At 39.7% G+C, this 20,685-nt stretch overlaps 1 protein-coding gene across 1 annotated transcript; it reads right to left on the bottom strand.

Annotated features, from left to right (window-relative positions):
- Positions 1-465: 465 nt before the first annotated feature.
- Positions 466-17,438, bottom strand: cat (catalase). The gene is made up of 13 exons (XM_034149080.1): positions 17,373-17,438; positions 15,242-15,413; positions 14,073-14,183; positions 13,323-13,453; positions 12,510-12,614; positions 12,215-12,340; positions 11,892-12,083; positions 10,500-10,652; positions 10,032-10,170; positions 8,726-8,856; positions 5,661-5,768; positions 1,865-1,948; positions 466-1,657 (listed from the first exon to the last, which is right to left on the bottom strand). The coding sequence occupies exons 1-13, from the start codon at positions 17,436-17,438 to the stop codon at positions 1,592-1,594; spliced, it is 1,584 nt and encodes a 527-aa protein (XP_034004971.1). The 3' UTR covers positions 466-1,591.
- Between the last annotated feature and the right edge of the window lie 3,247 nt (positions 17,439-20,685).

Here is a 20,685-nt window from a genome sequence, read left to right as displayed (position 1 = left end):
CCTAGACTTCAGATGTGCTGGTCCACACACTGAAATGTCTACACTTATATTAGAGAGGTTTGTTTGAAACTGATTTGTATAACTAATTCTGTGCTCAGCATTAACTTGTGCTTGTGTTACATGTCTTTCACAACTGCCTTCTTCTGCTGCTTAAACACTGAGGTGGGGTCAGACAACACCAACACATTTTTCTGGAAGGTAGTTTCAAAACCCACAAGCCTTTCTACAGTCTTAGCAGGAAACCCACTCAATCAGTTTTGCTACCACTTAATGAAACACACTGAAATAAAACGTCAATAAGCTCAATTAAAATATAAATATATCTTTGAATACTGCTTTAAAAGATCCATGAAGACAAACCTGCTTTAGAAAGACGGCGAGAACAGAAGAAATGGAGACAAAGAGAAGCTGCTGAAAGGCTTTGATTACAAATGAATTAAATATAACAAGCACTAATTACACATCTCATTTGAAAGAGTTTAAGAACTCTTAACAATAATATAAAAATACTTTACATTCAAAAGAACATTTGAAAGTAAATACAAAACTAGCAGATTACATGTACGACCCTTAGATATTGATGCACTGTTGGAGATCTGTGTGCTCTCTTCTCAGGATAAAGGGATTTAATTAAAGGGGACCTATTATGCAAAATTCACTTTTTCATGTCTTTTATACAGAAACATGTGTCCCCTCTATGAAAAGAGCTTCTGAAAGTTTCAGGAAAAAAGATTCGCTCTCTTTGTCCTGATCCATTTATATAAAAACCTGTCTGAAAATGAGCTGATCAGTACAACATCAAGCAGAGCATTTCATAACTGGTTCTCGTGATTGAAGGTTAAAATAATCTTTATTTGGTAGTCATAAACACAAAAAAGGCACTAAAGATTTAGCAGTAATGCATATAAATTCCTCATCTTGATACTTGCGCCTCATAAATTGCATATAATGAGTACGGCAGATGACCATAAGCAAACAAGCTTTATAGTTAGACTGACAAAGGGTTTCCAGAGCCATTTGTACTAAATACAATATAGCTTTTCATGATTATTGACGGAAAAATAACCATAAGTGAAAAACATTTTGAATACATCTGCTTACTTTAAATTGAAGTTTAAGATTATAGTTGGAGGATTACAACATAGTAGTACACACACAACCTGAGGATTTATAGCAAACAATCATATCTCATCATGTTTTTTGGCAGCAGTTGGGGTTAATTGATGTAATGAGATCAAATCAGAATGCAAAAGACATACTTTTATAATTATTTTAAAGAACTTTTAAATGTTAAAAGTCCAGATGTCATAATTGCCATGCTTTTGGTATTAACAGGATTAAACTAAAAACAAATCAAGGTGTTTTTATGTTTTTTTAAATGATTTTTCAGTCGAGACAAATTAAGTATTTTAAAGAAAATCAACTGTTTAACTGAATTAAAACCTAACTAACACCAACCCTGACACTATATGGTTAATAAGTTCGATCTTGTCACTGGTAGTAGCAGTTGGCAGTCACGCAAGTGCATTTGCTCGTAGATAAATGATGAGGGGGGGGGGGGGGGGGGCGCCCCCTGTGGACATTTAAGGCTTCACATCTTGGAAGAGGCGACGATGGCCGAGGCTCCTGGGCGGCTGTAAACGTGCACTTCTGTGTTCTGAAAAACACAAAAGTGGAGAAGAGAGAGAAAGAGGATATTATTTAAATGAACATAAGATACATGGCATATTCAAGCTTAACTGGTGGCATTATGAAATATGTAAGAAAGAGAAATCACAAATTAACATTTCATCCAATCTAAACATCTATACATGGATGGACTGTTACTCAACACTGGATTAGACCTCACAGCGAGAGTGTTTACCTTCTTGTTCTCGGCGTTGTACTTGTTGAGAAGGCTCTGAACGCGGTTGCCATAGTCTGCATGAACAGCCTTCAAGTTCTCCACCTGCATGAAGAACCAGACAGTGAGACTTTAGGCAAGGCAAGGCAAGTTTATTTATATAGCACTTTTCTGTACGCAACAATTCAAAGTGCTTTACAAAACAAATTAAAATACTTTTTAGGAATAAATACAGTAAAAACACATTATATAATGACTTTAGGCTTTGAAAACAGGTTTTCTAAACTGAAACCAAACCATTATCTGCCAAAGTCAGGGCCATTTGTTTCTTCTCATGAGAACACGAAACTCTTGTCCTCTGTAGTATTCTTGCTTTGTCACGTTCTTCTGTGCACCATTCAGGATTTATCAAGTCAAAGTTTATGTGTGGTACAAACAGGGAGACCATTTCCCAGCGTCCCAAAGATTAAAATATACACAGTATAAAAATATATACATACAAAATGACACAACAATAAGTATATAAAAATAGCGGTCAAAACGGATGAATATATGAGAATGAATGAATAAATATATGACAAATCAATTTCCATCACAATTTCTTCATAGTTGGTTGTTTTTTTACAATTGTGTTAAAGTACAAACTACAAACAAAATACATCTTAAAATATCTTGTTATTTATTGTTGTAGGGAAATACTTTGAGAGAGAATTGAACCACGTTGGTTTAAAACGTTTTTCAACATCCAACTTCATAGTTTGTAAGAGGAAAAATCAATTGGTCAAATGTGGTAGATTGTTTTTGCAAAGTGGAACGAGGAAGCATGAACACCGTGCACAGAGGGGGCTTAACCCACCTCCACACAAGCCACAGGGTTCCAGTCACTGTGGTGAGCTGACAGTTTGAGAGCGTAGGGGCAGCTTGAGAGAAAGTACTGAATAATGAACTCTTTAAATGTTACTGTATTAGTTTATATGGGTTTGGTAGTTCTCTGCATGGTGAACCAAAACAGAACATCTGGTTGCTTTGCTTCTGTTGGCATATTTGCATTGTTGTATTTATTTTAAATCATAATTATGCAGATGAAATACTGATTCAGTACTAGGGTTGGGCCTACAGAAGCAGTTCGTAGTTTGATTCAAAAGATCGCACACACAAACTATAACTTTCGTTTTGACTTTTGCATGCACTGGCTGAGGGTGCGGTATTAACTGGCAAGATGTGATAAAACCTGTTTTCCGGCAGTTTTCAGTGTAACAGTAGAGGAGACCAGTGGCAGTTGCCACACCGTGAATTGCATTAATCAGAACTAACATGTGAATGAAAGAAAATTAACAAATGATTATTGAATCATATATTTGAATAGAATCAAACAAAAAAAGACGGCATTAAATGTATTTACATGATCCAAAAGCCTTATCAAGTAAATTGTGTGTATGATGTGTCCCTCACCAACCCTATCCAGTGGATTGACCGGATTAAAGACCCAGTGGGAAACTGAAGTCACTGTGAAAATCACTCTATATAAATCTGCTTTACAATCTTAACAGCCAGACTCTTTAGGTCAGGGGTGGGGAACCTTTTTCCTCTCAAGGGCCATTTCAATTTTTACAACATCCTCCGAGGGGGGTACAAATTATTGACCTCTGCTAAAATCACAGCCCATTCATTTGGCCTTTCTTTCATGCTGTGCAAAGAAAAAGCAACCTCTTAATCCAGATATCTTACCATGACTCGCGCATGCATGCACGTGCACGGTTGTGGCATGACCACCAAAACAGAGAGATATGGACACAAGATGTGTGCAAATGTATTTAGTTTCCTATCCATGTGAACATGATTTAAGTAGGGGGGGGACCTAACCTCTAGGGGGGTCCGGGGGGCATGCTCCCTCGGGAAGATTTTTTTTTAAATGTTGAAGTTAAAAGCATCAATCTGGTGCACTTTGAGAGCAACATTAGGAGATCTATGGATACATCTCTCAACACCCATATGAAACAGAACTGTAAGCAGATTTAATTTTTCTTTATGGATATTTTACAAATCCCTCCCCTTTCAAACTGTATTCTTGTTTATTAATAACAACTTTTTTTTACTGTCATATAGTATTTTATACCTGTTTACTTTATTCTCTTATTTTTGTATAACTATAATGATCATATAAAGACGTGCCTTTACCTCACTGGTTGTAGAAAAAGCTTGTTATATTCGTTAGCATAGCTAGCTAACCAGATGCTAATAACAACAAAGTTATTGACTGTATGATCAGTATGTCAGATGAACAGATCGCCACTGGGCTTTCAACTAAAGACACAGCCACGCAAAAACTGGGGCATGTGTACGGCTCCTTATGGGTACTGCAATTTTTGAAGTCCCGGATTGGCGTACCGGTGGTCTCCGTCAGCACTACACCCCTGTCAGACGAGACATATACCACATGATGACACGTTAGGCTCGTGTTGTGTTCAAGGACCCTGACCTTGGCCAGGAAAAACAGGCACTCGCTTGTTTAATTATTTTGCGGTCTAGATTTCTTTAATTGTTTGCGTGTGTTTATAAATTACCTTGAGGGCCGTATCAAATGGTCTTGCGGGCCGTATACGGCCCGGGGGCCGGAGGTTCCCCACCCCTGATTTAGGTTCTCAGCATAAAGTAGGTCACTGTTCCAAAAGTAAGTAATTGAAGATTTATTCAGTAACTCTGCACCACCTTACCCTTTAAAAGCTTTAAAAACCTGTCCTTTTTGTGTTGCCTTCTAATGTATTTATTTTACATCAAAATTATCTCTATAGGATTTAATAAAAGGAGCATATACAGACTTAGTTTATTTTGATGTGTGTGTGTAAAGGCTGTTACACACCGAGCCGATTATCGGCGTCGATAGATGTTGATAGATGTCGGGCCGTCGATGAGCGTCGTGTCGCCCTACTCAGATTGTTGTGTACTGCATCGTCGTGTCTTTTCGGCCGTGCCGACACCTTCCGTCGGCCAAAGAAATCACTCTGATTGGCTGTTCAGCTTAGCGAATCAGTGCATGAGAAGCGAAACGAAAGTGAGGGACCCAAACAAACTATTAAGAAGGCAAATCTGAGATTTCATTTAACTCCAGCTCTCGACACAGGTTCGGGAAAGCCCCGTGAGCTTCTCGCTGCAGAGTGAAAATGGAACGCACACGCTATTTGTTGTTTGTTTATATCACGCAGTCTGTTCTTCTTCTCTCTGTGTATCACACAGTCTGTCTTCCGGTTGTTGCCTCTTTTGAATGACGAATACACACTACCGCCGCCTGCTGGTAAGGAGAGTTATTGCCACTCACGCATGCGCAGTTCGTACGTGCTACTTAGCCGTCGGATGCAGTCTTTGCGGTGTGTTCCAGTGCGAAACATGGCTAAGACGCAGGAGACGTGAGGCGACGTTCCGTCGGGACGTGTTCTTTGGTGTTCTTTGGTGTCAGTTTGATGTCAGTTTGGTGTAAGAGGCTTAAGACATATTGAAAGTGCTTTGTGTGAGGAACCGTGTAAGATAAATACGCCTGCCTACACCCACAAAGCTACACGGTTCAGAGCACAGGCTCCAGGGAACATTTGGTGTTTTTAAAACGCTACATCCTGTGCTTTCATCATGGAACAACTGACAGTTTGTATTTATTTTGGGTAACTAATATAAATGCTTAGATTAAAAGGTAAAGTTAACTGATTTCACTACTGGATACTTTAAAAAAAAAATCTTCATATCGTCATTCAATCAAAAATCCACGCGTAAATTATAACAGAGTGAAACACTGTGTGTAGTAAAGTGTAAGATGGTGAGCTCTCACCTGGCGCTTTTGGATGAAGAGCTGTGCTCCCTTCAGGGCCCCGGCCATGTTCTGGCAAAGTCTCTGGCGCTCCTCTTCGTTCAGCACCTGCGTGTAGAAGGTGCGAACCTGCAAAGAAAGTAGATAAAATCCTTGAAAACCTGATCATAACGGTACGTCTACACGGTTCCGTCGCGTTGAAGCTTGCTGGTGGGCGTGTCTGGCGTGCAACTAACAACCAATCACATTCATCTCCCGCCCCAAAAATACAAAATAACTTAAACCTCTGTGGTAGTCCAAGCTACTTCACATTATCAAATAAAGTGTGATTGATTCAGGTTTTTATACAGACTTGCATTTGAAAAAGATTTTGTAAACTGGGATCCTATTTCCACGATCCAGTGCAGGGTAAGGCTAAAAACCCGAGCCAGTTGATTTTCGATTTCACTTGCGCCACCATTGTAACCACTGGCCCAGAAGCATTTGTCAAAAATTGACCCCAATAATAAAGACAATTAACAAATTTGATGCAAAACTAGATTAAAATGTAATTATTTTTTCCTCATTTTCCTGCTCGGCTTCCTTAAAGGACCCCTATTATACTGTTTTTCATCAATATATGATAGGTCTCAGATACAAAACATGTCTCTGAAGTGATGGCTCGAAATACCAAACAGATCATTGCAGCATCCCATAATCCCCTCTGTTTCAGCCCTGTTTCAAAAGTGCTGATTCTCTGTCTGTTACTTTAGATGAAAATAAGGAGCCACTCCCCACGCCCCTCTGAGAGATATTTGGTTAAAAAGAACACAATGGTGCTCTAGGAGGAGATTCAGGTGATAAGGTGGGGGGGGGGGGTTACCTTGGTTGGTGATTGGCTAATGGTTACACAAGCCAAAAAAGCTGTTTCAAAAGTGCTGATTCTCTGGGTGTTTCTCAATCGCGAGTAAAGCTGCTTCAGAGCCACTATTTCAAGCATACTACGTCATCGAGTGCCGCCGAAGTACTGTTCCAATCTCCAGCATACTTGGAAATCTACCGAGCCCGGCGTACTCCGTTTGGAGAAATATCGAGGCTGCACATGAGTAGACTCCGCGGTCTTAAAATCCCCACAATGCTTTGCGCACGGACCAATTTCCCCAAATCTGTGGCGGAAGATGTAAGGCGGGGCCTCTCATATGACGCACACCTGCACACTTGCTAGCGTGTTCCACACTTCGTTTTTCGAATGCCAGGAAGTATTCTTGACTCGCTTCTGAAGCAAGATGCTCGGCAGACATGTGCTACCAAGCAAGCGTACTCGCGATTGAGAAACACCCACAGTCTGTTACTTAAGATGAAAATAAGGAGCCACTCCCCACGCCCCTCTGAGAGATATTTGGTTAAAAATAACACAATGGTGCTCGAGTGCCCCTTTCACACCAACGCGGTTCCTGTTCTAGCTCCGTGCTAGAGCTTTTCTGGTTCGGAACAGTTTTCAGCCCCAGCAGAGAAAGAAGGTACATATCCCCTCCAGCTTCCTCTGTACCTCTTCAGAAGACCAGATTCCCAGTAGGTAGCTGGTCTCTTCAGTGGACCACTGCTGCTTATTAAGTTTTAGGTTTTCCATCGTTGAGTAAACTGGATAAACCTCTGGCTTTTTGTTGTTGTTCAGGAGGTTGATCCAGCCCCTGCCCCTGCCCCCGCCTCCGACGTAAGCGTGACGTATGTGATTCTTGCTTCTCGACCGACAATTTTTTGGTGCTTGAAAAGCACCGGTTTTCGGAGCTTATACCCCTTTCACACCGGCGCTTTTCCAGCTCCTGCTGGGAGCTAGAGCCTGAAAAGCGCCGGTTTTTCCTGTTCACACCGCAGCGGCGGCGCGTCATAGCTCCGGAATGCGGTTCACTTCCAGCTCCAAAAAATTGTCGGTCCAGAGGCAAGAGCTTCGGAGCTATGACGCGGCGTCGCTTACGTCTCTTACGTCGAGGCGTGCAGGAAACCTTACTTTGACCATCCGTTCGCTGTTATTGATCATTGTGGAGATACATGGGCTATACAGGTTGTCATGTCCGACTATCAGAAGTAGAATCATAATGAAAAATACGCCGGTAAAATGTGCCTATAGAAAACGGCTTAGCAAGTAGTCAGTTTAGCTTCGGTTGCTATGCTAACATCACCCATGTTATACCAGAGAAACTTTCATAACAGCGTTGTGATGCCAAACAGCGTCAATTCAGACTGACACACATTCACTTAAGGGGAACTGGGGATATGTATCAGCTGCTTGTGTGACAGTCAGACAGTGAATACTTTAGAGCCGTGTGAGCTAACCCGGAGCTAACGGGACAATAAACTCCCGTGGAAGTGCAGCCACTGCAGCGGTCGGTAAATGCCGCTGAAACACATTAATAAACAATGAACCACGGCACTCTGGAGAAAAGTATAAGGTTGGAGAAGTCGTTATTTAATTTAATCTGGCTTCGTATGATTAAAAGCAACACGACCCGATGCAGTCCCCGGCCCGTTGTTGTTGTGGGAGAAAATCAGCGACGTAAACTGTGACGTCATGACGCAGCAGCGGCAGCTCTGGGCAGTGTGAACAGAGCGGGAGCTGAAAAGGGAAACGGGAGCTGAACCAGAAAAGCTCTCGCGAGGAGCTAGAAAGTGAAAAGCGCCGGTGTGAAAGCCGCATTAGAGGCGGCTGTTCAGGCTCTAGCTCCGAACCTGGAACCACGTTGGTGTGAAAGGGGCGTAGGAGGAGATTCAGGTGATAAGGTTGGGGGGGGGTTACCTTGGTTGGTTATTTGCTAATGGTTACACAAGCCAAAAAAACGTTATGACATCATAAAGGGGCCAAAATCTAATCAGCTCATTTTCAGACAGGTTTTTATATAAATGGACAAAAAGTGAGAGAATCTTTTTTCCTGAAACTTTCAGAATCTCTTTACACAGAGGGGACACATGTTGATGTATAAAAGACATGAAAAAGTGGATTTTGCATAATAGGTGACCTTTGACCCATGACTGATGAGCCTTATGGTAATATTCTGGCACAACACAGCACATGCCTATAAAAGTGACACAGTTACAGACATTATTTTTACCTGTGTGTAATTGTCTTCATCTGCACTGTTGTAGCGGGCCACATCTGGAGACACCTGGAACTTGGACTCCACAAACTGAGGCTGGGTGTCCGGGGCACTGAAGCTGTTGGGAAAATAGTTTGGAGCGCCACCTAGAGGTAAGACAGACCAAACACTGGTGAGTAAGGGTAGGGAGAGAAAATGCTGCTCAAATACTGAAGTAACTGAGACAATAAAAGGGAAAGGATACTCATAGTGAGGAAGGTCTCTCTGGTTTAAAAATATGGCATGTTGTAAAGTATTTTAGACATTCTCACAGCTTTGATATTTGGTAGATAATTGGGTTTTTTCTAAATAATCAGTTAGGGTCAGCATGTAAACAAGCTATTACAAGGAAGTGGGGAAAGGTGGCTCCTTCGACAAAGGAAAAAGTTGTAAAAAACAAACATATTTCATCTACAAAAACCACAACTGGAAGCAAATTAGGAACAATTTAAATTATAAAAACACTCAAAATGGCAACACCAAAACAAAGCATGAAAACAATCTGAAAATGATGGGAACATTTATAGAAAGGAATTTCCCAGTGTAGGTTTTTAATATAGTTTTTTTGGCCAGTGAAATTGTTGATGTGGCAAATGTGTACACTCTCGATCCTGCTTGTTTATAATCTGGGAGTCTTGAAGTACTGAACTACTATGAAGTTACTATGCTAAATATGGGTAATGAAGTAGTTCATTGCATTTTATACATTCTAAATGGCGACATCTGTTGGTTGCTATTGGTATTGCATTTGGTGGTGGAGGTTCGCATAGATATATATAAACACAAATCTATGGAGGTGCGATTGGCCCCCCTCTGCTGGAAAACCCAAGTATTGCCAAAGCTACAATGCTCTACTGATATAAGGTCATCCAAGCTTAAATGAATGGCTCCATAGATTACACAAGATACACATTTTCACACTATCCACATCTGCTGCTACAACAGTTAAGAATGTGTGTATATCCTTGTCAATGCACACAACAATATCTGTTTTCTTTTTTTTATAACTGCCGATTTTTATTCCATATTTTATTCCTTTTTATTCCATTACATTGTAAATACTGTTATATTTTACTATATTTACTACTATTTGTTCTAGTTCTCTACCTGTGTTTTCAACTATTGTTTTACTTTTATGTATGCACCACAACACCAAGTCAAATTCCTTGTACGTGTAAACCTACCTGGTAATAAACCTGTTTCTGATTCATTGTATTCACAAAGACACACACACACACACACCCACCCACACCCACACCCACCCACACCCACACACACACACCTTGGTTGTCAAACATGCACATGGGGCCATCGCGCTGGTAGTTGGTCACGCGGGTCCTGAAGGGACAGTTGACGGGGAGCTGCAGGTAGTTTGCTCCCAGCCGGTGTCGATGTGTGTCTGGGTAAGAGAAGAGACGACCCTACACAGCGGCATGATGGGAGAGAAACAAGACATGGCACTGTGAGACTCCTTTAAGTTTCTTTATTGATGAGAACGTTCACACTAAGCATGTTTTCAGCTGTTTATTTACACGCATTGGTGCAGAGAAAAACATCCATGCGTTTGTTTTAGCAAATAACCACACTAAGAACATGCCCTTTGAAATGGCAACACAGAGATAATGGTTATTAAAAGTAAAAAATGGCAGCAGATACATTATTTTTCCTATAATTTAGTAGAACATCTCCCTGTCTCTTTACAATCTGACTGAAAAAAGAATAAAGAGAAGACAGTGTGTCGTTGTGTTACCTGCAGCATCTTGTCGGGGCTCGCCTCGATGCCAGGCGGCATGTTGCTGGGGTCAAAGGCCAGCTGCTCTATCTCGGCAAAGTAGTTCACTGCATTCCTGTTGAGGACCATTTTGCCCACGGGGATCAAAGGGTATTCTTTTTGTGACCAAACCTGAGTGAGAAAAAATCAGTGAGCTGAAAAAGACTGTACCATAAAGCTGGAAGGGCAAACACACCCAGAGAGGTAGTTCACATGTAGGCAACACATCAACTCATTTCAAAATTGTAGAAATATTTGAAACTAGATATCTGATGTAGGTCCCAAACATTTCTTTTTGCACACAACACTTATTACTTTAATAATTAATCATTCAATAATTGGAGAGGTTAAAGATCTTTGACATAAAAATGAGCCTGGCAGGGTCCAATACTCCTTATAAATATTTAACAGCTTTCCCAGGAATGTGCAATTTATCAATAAACACATTCTCTTAAACTCGTAAAATATGGAGCCCTACTACACTGAATGCCTTGTTGTGGTCATATTGATTTTATTGTTCTCTTTTTTCTCCACCTCGTTACCACAGTAGTGATCAAAACGTTATGACAGGTTAATTAATAAGGTTTCTCAAAACTAGGCGACTGACAGGCCCTTTGGGAATTAGTCGACATATACATTTTTGTTGTATTCATTATGTGTCTATTGATTGATAAATAATTCAATTTTCTTCTGTGACATCACAGTAATATTCACAAATATGCAATTGTGTTAATTATATATATATAAAAACACTTGTTACAGTCACTTCTCTTGATTAGACTGTTCCTCATTCAACCAAATGGCTTAGAACACCTAACAAAGCTGTGGACCTACAAACACAGCTGGTATAATGTCAACAGATGAATTAAAAAGAACATTTAAAGGTGGGGTAGGTAAGTTTGAGAAACCGGCTCGAGATACACTTTTTGTTATATTCCATGGAATGCTCTTAACATCCCGATAGCAATGAATATCTTAAGTGCTTTGACAAAAAATCCATAAAAAAATGTCATCTGTGGAAGCTGTAATACTGTAAAAAGCACGACCAAAATCATTTTAGCCGGCCGGCTAAAATAACTGGATGGCCTACCTGCCTGTCAGCCTTCCATCTGTGCACAAACTTATCTCGTGCCCTCATTGGTCATGTGCGCGTTCGTGTGTGTTGGAGGAGGGGCTCTGTAAGGAAGTGGCAGATTTTCTCCTGTTGTGTATTTTCAAATTCTAGCGATCTCGAGCCGGTTTCTCAAACTTACCGACCCTACCTTTAAGTATCCTACAAGAGGATTTAAAGTGACTCCATCTGAAGCTTTTAATAACTGCTTGTCTCAAACCTAACACATTTGTTTGTTCTGCTGTGGAGGGATGTGGTACCTTGGTGAGATCGAAGGGGTTGAACTGGAAGGTCTCCGCCTGCTCGAAGGTCATGATCTGGATGAAGAAGGTCCAGGATGGGAAGTTTCCATTAGCAATGGCGTTGTAAAGATCTCCAATGGCATAATCTGGGTTGCTGGCAGCCAGGCGCTCTGCCTCCTCCCCTGACATGTTCTTTATTCCTTGATCAGTCTAAAAAAAAAACACAACATATCAACATGTCAACAACAAATATGACTTCCTGTAACTATGAAATGCCAAAACCCCAGGAAGAACCCCAATGTGAAAGGATAAATGAGTGTTATGCCTGGGTTCTGACTGACCTTGAAGTGGAACTTGCAGTAGAAAGGCTCTCCTTGGGTATTGACCATTTTGAAAGTGTGTGAGCCGTAGCCGTTCATATGACGGAAACCATCAGGCAAACCTCGGTCGCTGAACAAGAAAGACACCTGAGCAGGAGGACAGAAGACACACGATCATGAGTCCTGCAAACTTTACATGTATAAATACTTACTTTAATTAAAAACAGTCATGTCAAGTGCCTTCAACTGAGGAATTTAGCTTTCTGTAATAATCCTCTGTAGACTCAAAAACAACAAGGGGCTCAGCAGCAGCTACCTGATGCAGACTCTCAGGCCTCAGGCTCCAGAAGTCCCACACCATGTCGGGGTCTTTCATGTGGGTCTGGGGATTGCGCTTCTGGGAATGGATGAAGGAAGGGAACTGCAAGGAGAAAAAAGAGGCAAGTTAATGTGGGACGAGAGGAATGTGGTTGGGTGAAGCTCTTTCTGCAATCTACTCCTATATATATATATATTTGATAGGTTCAAAGCTTTAAAAGGTCCCCTATTATACTGTTTTCCATCAATATATTATAGTTCTCAGATATATACAAAACATGTCTCTGAAGTGTTTGGCTCCAAACACCAAACAGATCATTGCAGCATCCCATAATCCCCTCTGTTTCAGCCCTGTTTCAAAAGAGCTGATTCTCTGTCTGTTACTTTAGATGAAAATAAGGAGCCCCTCCCCACGCCCCTCTGAGAGATATTTGGTTAAAAAGAACACAATGGGGCTCTAGGAGGAGATTCAGGTGATAAGGTGAGGGGGGGTTACCTTGGTTGGTGATTGGCTAATGGTTACACAAGACAAAATAGCGTTATGACATCATAAAGTGGCCAAAATCTGATCAGCTCATTTTCAGACAGGTTTTTATATAAATGGATCAGGACAAAAAGAGAGAGAATCTTTGTTCCTGAAACTTTCAGAATATCTTTACACAGAGGGGACACATGGTTATGTAGAAAAGACATGAAAAAGTGGATTTTGCATAATAGGTGACCTTTAAAACCATTATTTATTAACGTTGTAGTCCTCCCACTGATAAAAGATTTTGAAGTGAATTCTGGTTCGCACACCACCGACACTCACCAGCAGGGCGTCCCTGATGAAGAAGATGGGGGTGTTGTTGCCCGTCAGGTCCCAGTTTCCCTCCTCAGAGTAAAACTTGACTGCAAATCCTCGGGGGTCTCGCACGGTGTCTGCTGATCCCGATTCTCCAGCTGAAATCAAATGCAAACAAGAAAAACAGTTAACTCATAAATTAGTAAAATAATAGTTCAGAATTCAACAGACACTGACGGAGCCATTGTTATTTTTTTAAAGTAAAGTAGGGCTTCACTGATTAGTTGATTAAGCCATTAGTGGAAATATTTAGCTTTTTTTTCTCATGTGTTATAGATCAACGGTTTGAAAAGACTCATCAGACTGAGTTCAAGGGGCTGATAGGAAGAGGGCAAATATCCAAAACACCCTTGCAAGACACCATGCACCTTGCCACTCATACTTATCTCAATAGAACCGAATCAAATGTGTGTGGACCGAACTGTAATACTCTTTTCATATTTACTTAAAAGATACTTAAATTAAATAAACCTCTATCTGAATAACATATTTTCTTATATCTCCTTTTGTAAAACTGTCATCTTTTCAAGACAGATAAGTAAAATAAAATAGTAATAACTATTCTAGAGCAGCATTTCTTACATAGCGTTTTTATGGGAAATAATAGATTATGCTGTTTCTGTCGTTTGAATAAATATATATGAGTTTGATTTTTTTTGGGGGAAATCTGTTTGCATAAAGTAAGACTGAAACAATAGAGGAAATGGTTATTCTTACCCACAGTGGAGAAACGGACAGCGACAGGTGTAGTCTTGCCGACATGTTCAAACAGTTTGGCCTTGCAGTAGCGAGAGATGTCGTGAGTCACCTCAAAGTAACCAAAGGCTCCTGAATCATGGAGGGAGAATAATGAGACCGGTCATCATTTGTTCATATTCATATATCAGCTGAACAAGTCTGGTTCAAAGCTCTTTAGTTGATTGCACATGTTACGATAGATTGGAGAAAAGCAACAAGAAGAAGTTACTTAACAAAGTCTGTGACCGAGATCTGAAAACCTTGCACGGATTAGCATTTTTCTGGAGCTAATCTACCAATGAATGACCTTGATTTGAATTGTGCCTACTTTATGGTCAGTAATCTCAGTTGACTTTGGCAGGTTATGCAGCCAGATTTGCACATTTCTTGTGTGCGTGTTAGTTGCAAATCATTAAAATGTAGAAATACTTGTATCGTCTGAAAACAACTTAATCCTGTTGCTGAGATAGTGTTGTGCTATGCCTTTATTTGTGTTTATCATAGTATTATAGTTAGATTTACATGAAAACTACGCATCAGTATACAGTACAGTGTTTCCCCTACCATTGTATTGGAGGGACTATATATATATATATATAGCACGAAATTGCAACTAATCTATATCTACTGTCACTTTTCACATTGAACATGTGCTCTTTTATTAAATAAACTAAATGCTCTCATTTTAAGTTGTGAGCTTAGTGTTTTTGACCCTAAGAAACACTGATGCATTAATCAATAACAATAATCCACAGCTCCTCTCTGCTCCAGAGGATTTAAAAAATATATATCCCAATGCCGCCCCCCCACCCCCCCCCCCCCCCCGCTCAGGCAGCACCCCCCCAAAGCAGTAAACCTAGGGGAAACACTGCAGTATAAAGATTACATTATATCACAGAAACAGTTGAAACATCACACCATTTTAACCCTGTTTAAACAGTCAAATGATTTTGTACGGCAGCATATCCTGTAGAAGTACACAAGGAGGAGGTGGAAGAAACAAGAAGATCCTTTTTGCAATAAGAAACAGGATACTAGATCTCTGAGTTTTGAGAAACACAAACCACTACTTCAATATTTAATATCAATCTGCTGAAGTTTCTCAGACTTCGTTACAAAGGAGAGTCTGCTCCCCGGCCAACACTCACCCCCCCCTTTGGCATGCACCACCCTCTCTGGGATGCGTTCCCGGTCAAAGTGGGCCATCTCGTCTGTGAAGACCACGTCCTGGACCAGCAGGGGGCCCCTGGGTCCGGCAGTCTGCAGGTTCAGCTTGTCTCCTATGGGATGGCCGGCCCCTGTGGTCAGAGTGTCGGGCCTCTGTTGCAAGAATAATCCATGTGAGAAATAATTAAAGGATGAGTCATTACTGCAGAGGTTCAAATCCAACCTGTGGCCCAGTGCTGGATGTTAAAACTAAATAAACCAACACATTCATTTTTACAAGTACTTTTGTTACAAGTGTGCATGATTAAGAATCAAATAATGTTGCAAACAAATCGTACTATAATTTATAATAGGCTGGAGAGGCCAAGGTAACAACTTTTGTAATATATAAATTAAATATAAACAAAATAAGCAACGCACATTTACATTGAAGAAGCCAGAAGAAGCCAGTTCTTTTTTCATTTTTAGCTTTGTATTTTTGTATTTGGGATTGTGGGAAACGGTATTTCTTTACACACAAACTGAAAGATTGACACAAACTTTGACTTCACTTTAGCTTAAATAACTGAAGCAAAACTGTTGCACATTCATTTCTGTCTACCGGCCAATCTTTTAAATCAACTAACTATCTCATTGTCTCTATTTTAATTCCTTCCTACGTAGAGCTGAGGCAACTAGATGCATTAGAGATAAGTCGACAGACACAACATTTGAAAAAGTTGGTATCTTAGCAAGCAGCTGCATGCACATTTCTGCAACTGATATGTCACTGTTGCTTGCAGTGTTGCAACAGAAACAATACAAATATAAAACAGGATCCACCAAATCCATATGCTAAAATCACATAACCTGCTAGATTACATTGTTCCCTCTTCATTGTTTTCACAGCTGCAAAATTATAGAAAAAACTCTAGAAGCACTCTTCTTATTATGACAACAATCAGACTTCCCTTGAAACTGTACTAAGATAAAAACACAAACCACACTAACATTACAGAGACAATAAGGGTTACTTAAGGTGATAGTAGATGTGTAATGTGCTGTGGTGTCTCTCTTTCTCCCTTGTCTCCACAGGTAACTTTACGCTCAAGTGGTCTCAGCAGGGCAGCAGATCAATTGCTGGGGGGGGGGGAAGTATCCATTTCCCAGAGGGCCGTTGTGGACGTGTTAATGTCTCTCTGTACGAGACATGTTGTGTTGTGTCTTTATTTGTGTTTATGAAATACATTTTGTGATTTACGGGAAATCTACTCATTTGTTTACGACATAAATATCGCATTAGAAACAGTTAAGAGAGCTTATTCGTGCATGGCTACACTACAATTCAAAAGGTAAATAGTGTACTTTTACTCCACTACATTAATGCATTATCTTTAGTTACTTTGCACATATAGATTAATGGTAAACAATATGATCAACACCTAAATAACACTTTACACATGTAGTAAAGTTCACAAGCTACCCTGCAGCATAATTAAAACTAGCTGCACCTTTACCAGTTTGACAACATTTGAATGCATCAATAATTATAATCAAAACATATTATATATTATTCTGAAATAGGCAATAATTAGTAGTTCTACTTTTGGTACTTTACGTATATTAACATGCCAGACTTCTTCACCTCCCCTCATCCCCTGGACTATCTGGAAACGCACCAAGCTATTTGCTCTGATATGCTCTGGTTATATAACTCAAAGGGGTGAAGTTCAACCACAAACATGCCCCTGGACAATGACCTACCTTACATCATTACACTAATGTACTCTCCTTACACATTTTAAAGCCTTTTGTGTGTTTATTTGGTGACTAATAAGCTCGGTTGGTGGTGTCATTTCTGCTTCACGTTATTTGACATTTGACGTTATTTTAGCATTATCAAACGACTGCTGGCAGGTCTGCAAGTCAGCCTTTACAATAACAGAGATTGCATTGCCCCAAAATAAACATTTAAGAACACTAAATAACTTGGAAATATCTGCAAAGTAGCTCCATTGACAAGCTAGCTTTAGCTTATGACTGTTAGCTGGTTACCCTAAATGAACTCTCACCCATTTCTCCCAAGAAAGACAGCGCTAAACAGCAACAACAAAATGCGGACAAAATACAGACCTCAGAGCCTCTACTCTGCTTCCATGCCTTCATTTGATCGGTAGATTTATCTCTGTTGTCAGCCATGTTGACAGCTCAGAGTTACAGGACGTTTAGACGTCAAAATGCTCGGTAGATGTTGCAGGAGAAACTGTTATCGCTGTTGTCCCCGATCATTCTCGAGCAATTCTTCCTGGACTTTGTTCAATTAGGCCCCACCCCCGCCCTCAACCCTCTTTTCTGATTGGCTGAAGAGAGGAAGCTGACCTACTTTTAGGACAAGATGATAAAGCACCAAACCAAAGATGATGAACACAATAAACCTTTTTATAATACCCTCTTGCTCAGATTTCAAACCATTGTTTCATTGTGCAAGTCCTAAAAGTGACTGTCTTGAAGATCAGGTGATAAAGGCAAGCAGAATCTACTGTACCTCTGTAATATCATGTCATATTGCGCTTTGCCAATGTTGGAATCTAACTTAAAGGTAGGGTATGTAAGTTTGAGAAACCGGCTCGAGATCGCTAGAATTTGAAAATACACAACCGGAGAAAATCTGCCACTTCCTTACAGCCCCCTCCTCCAACACACACGAACGCGCACATGACCAATGAGGGCACGAGATAAGTTTGTGCACAGATGGAAGGCTGACAGGCAGGTAGGCCATCCAGTTATTTTAGCCGGGCCGGCTAAAATGATTGGTCGTACTTTCTACAGTATTACGGCTTCCACAGATGACATTTTTTAATGGATTTTTTGTCAAAGCACTTAAGATATTCATTGCTATCGGGATGTTAAGAGCATTCCATGGAATATAACAAAAAGTGTATCTCGAGCCGGTTTCTCAAACTTACCTACCCTACCTTTAATAGATATATTTACTTACGGTACTAGTACAAGGATGAAGTACAGTTGAGGTGCTTTTACTTTACTTGAGTATCATAATATATGTTATGCCTTTCTATAATTATATTCCACTACATCTCCCGGGCACTTTGCAGACTTAAATTAGAAAAGCAAAATATAAAGTAACTAATAAATAATTATGTGTTACAGGTTAAGCTCTGCAGCTGTATTAATTGAAATTAGATCCACTGTTACCAGCTGAAAGATTTAGGTTATTTTGGAAATTATGCAAATGAGAAGTTTTACTTTTGGTACTTAAAGTTGAATGTAATGGTAATACTTGTTCCCTTTTATTTAACTAACGTTATTTTACTTATAACAGGCTATTGTTGCACAGTAAATTGGCTACATTTACTAATTTTGAAATATGAAATACTCAATACTCCTTCCAACACTGTGTTTTATTGCTGCATATTTCAAAAGAGTTCAATAAAAATAGCCCAAAGCAGTTGACCAGCACCTATATACAACATAGTTCACTCAAACAGCTACAAACAGGCCTACAATCCTTCTCTCAGATTACAGAAATTCCAGGTCAATCAAACTAAATAAACACATGAGCAGACTTTTACTGTTGAATTGCTTTTATTTCAAACAGCATTCACACAATACACTGTATTCTTGAGGCACATTCACATCAAGTGCTAAATAACTTCATGCATGGTTGAATGTAGGCTACAGCTTTGTTGAATGCGAATGCTGATTGTAAATGAAAATATTGCTTTGTTATTTGGCACAGTAGGAAATATTGTCCTTTATATGACCACAGATGTGTAATTTTTGGATTGATTTTTAAAAGTGAATTGAAGAATAAAATGAGAACTTGACTAAAAGTGTAGACTAGGTTCTGCTGGAATAAAACAAATATCACAACAGTGCGAAAGGCTGATGATGCTTTTAGCAGATATTTCAGATGATATTTCACATTCGGAAGTTACAATAAAACAGCACTATTGCACAATGTTGTAGAGAATATCTCAGATAACTAAAGCTACCTTGAGATTTTGACTTTTACAAGACCCCTGTCACTCTATCATCATTTAAATAGCAACACTTTTTACAATATTACCATTCAGGCTTAAAACTACAAAGTGGCACCTATGGGTTTTAACCAGGTTAGCCCTCAGTGCTAATGAGACGTTTGCAGCTAGCTTAATGACGAAAGCTTAAATGAGTGTGACAAGTGCCTGGTGAAAAACAACAACAGATTAATTCAGAATATCAAGGTGTTTCCTCTGAGACAAAAGGAACTGTAAACCCATTTAAAAGGGTTAGTATACTTTACATCACAAGTTAAATTCCCAGAGGTGTTTTGATATTAATTCAGCAACAACATTAGTGTTAAATAGAGTGTTGTGGAAATGACCTTGGAGTCTAATAAAGTTGTAATACTATGAAAAAGATGAGTTGCACCCAGATTTTGAGTAATTAAAAGACATTGAGAATAATGTTGAAGTACACAATTTACACTGTTAATTATGCGTATGCAAGTTGTATTGCATTAATCATGGGAAAGATAGAACAATGTAAACTTATATTTAAATGCTGATTACATCTGATTTGGCCACCCTGTAACAACTGCTACAAATTACAATTATTTCACCTGGATAAGAGTACCTGGATTTTATTTTTTTCAAAAGCACAATAATATACATACCAAACCAAAAAAAACTACCAAAACCTCTATTATTTGTCAATCTCACTATCAACAAATGACACAAGCAAATCCAATAGAGCTAGCTCGGCTCAAAAACCGCTACGAAATCAATCAAGGAGGCGCAATCAATGACTGGTTTGAAAAGACAAATGAGTGTTTTCCTGAAAGAGAGGAGATTTAATTCCACTGTCCAGTCGCTCACTATAAAAGGCTACAACCAGAGTAGGCACCATGCAGAGAGGGGGTTACGTCTGCCTAGGCTGGGCTCCTTTCAATAATTAAAATTCACATCAAAGTCCACGCTATAGGATATTCAAATCTGGATTTTTGAGAATTTAATAGATATCCACTTCTCATGTCTCCTCTGCTGTTTTTTTAGATTGAGATTCAGCTCGATTATCAATCCAAGGGGAGTAAGACAAAAACGAATTACTTTTATTGTGAAATTTGGGATTTGCACTTGTATTTGGAATATGCAATGCTGCTTCTTAAATGCCAGCCTTACCCATAATGCACCCAGGCCAGAATACAGCAGAATACTAAGGAAAGATATGTGTATAATTGATCCATGGATCCATAAAAACACCCTGTTCAGAGTCAAACACTGGCTTTTTCAGATTCCTCCCCCTCACATGAAGATAAGCTGTTTACTCCAATTCGATACTCACAAAGCTCTTATCTTACTAAAACATGAAACCGCCTGGCACCCAATAAGGGGAGAGGTGAAGAAGCAAGTGTTTTTACTTGAAACAGGTTGTGTGTGTGTGTGTG

Source organism: Trematomus bernacchii, unplaced genomic scaffold (assembly GCF_902827165.1).
Source record: "Trematomus bernacchii unplaced genomic scaffold, fTreBer1.1, whole genome shotgun sequence".
Classification (NCBI taxonomy): Eukaryota; Metazoa; Chordata; class Actinopteri; order Perciformes; family Nototheniidae; genus Trematomus; species Trematomus bernacchii.
The sequence above is the reverse complement of the archived record's forward strand: the minus strand, read 5'-3'. Positions and strand labels throughout refer to the sequence as shown.

Coding starts and splice junctions, on each gene's coding strand:
- cat (XM_034149080.1), bottom strand. CDS start 17,438: ATGGCTGACAACAGAGATAAATCTACCGATCAAATGAAGGCATGGAAG. Junction 13,454..14,072: donor TGTCCGTTTCTCCACTGTGG/GTAAGAATAACC, acceptor ATTTGATTTCAG/CTGGAGAATCGGGATCAGCA. Junction 12,341..12,509: donor GGCCTGAGAGTCTGCATCAG/GTAGCTGCTGCT, acceptor CCTCCTGCTCAG/GTGTCTTTCTTGTTCAGCGA.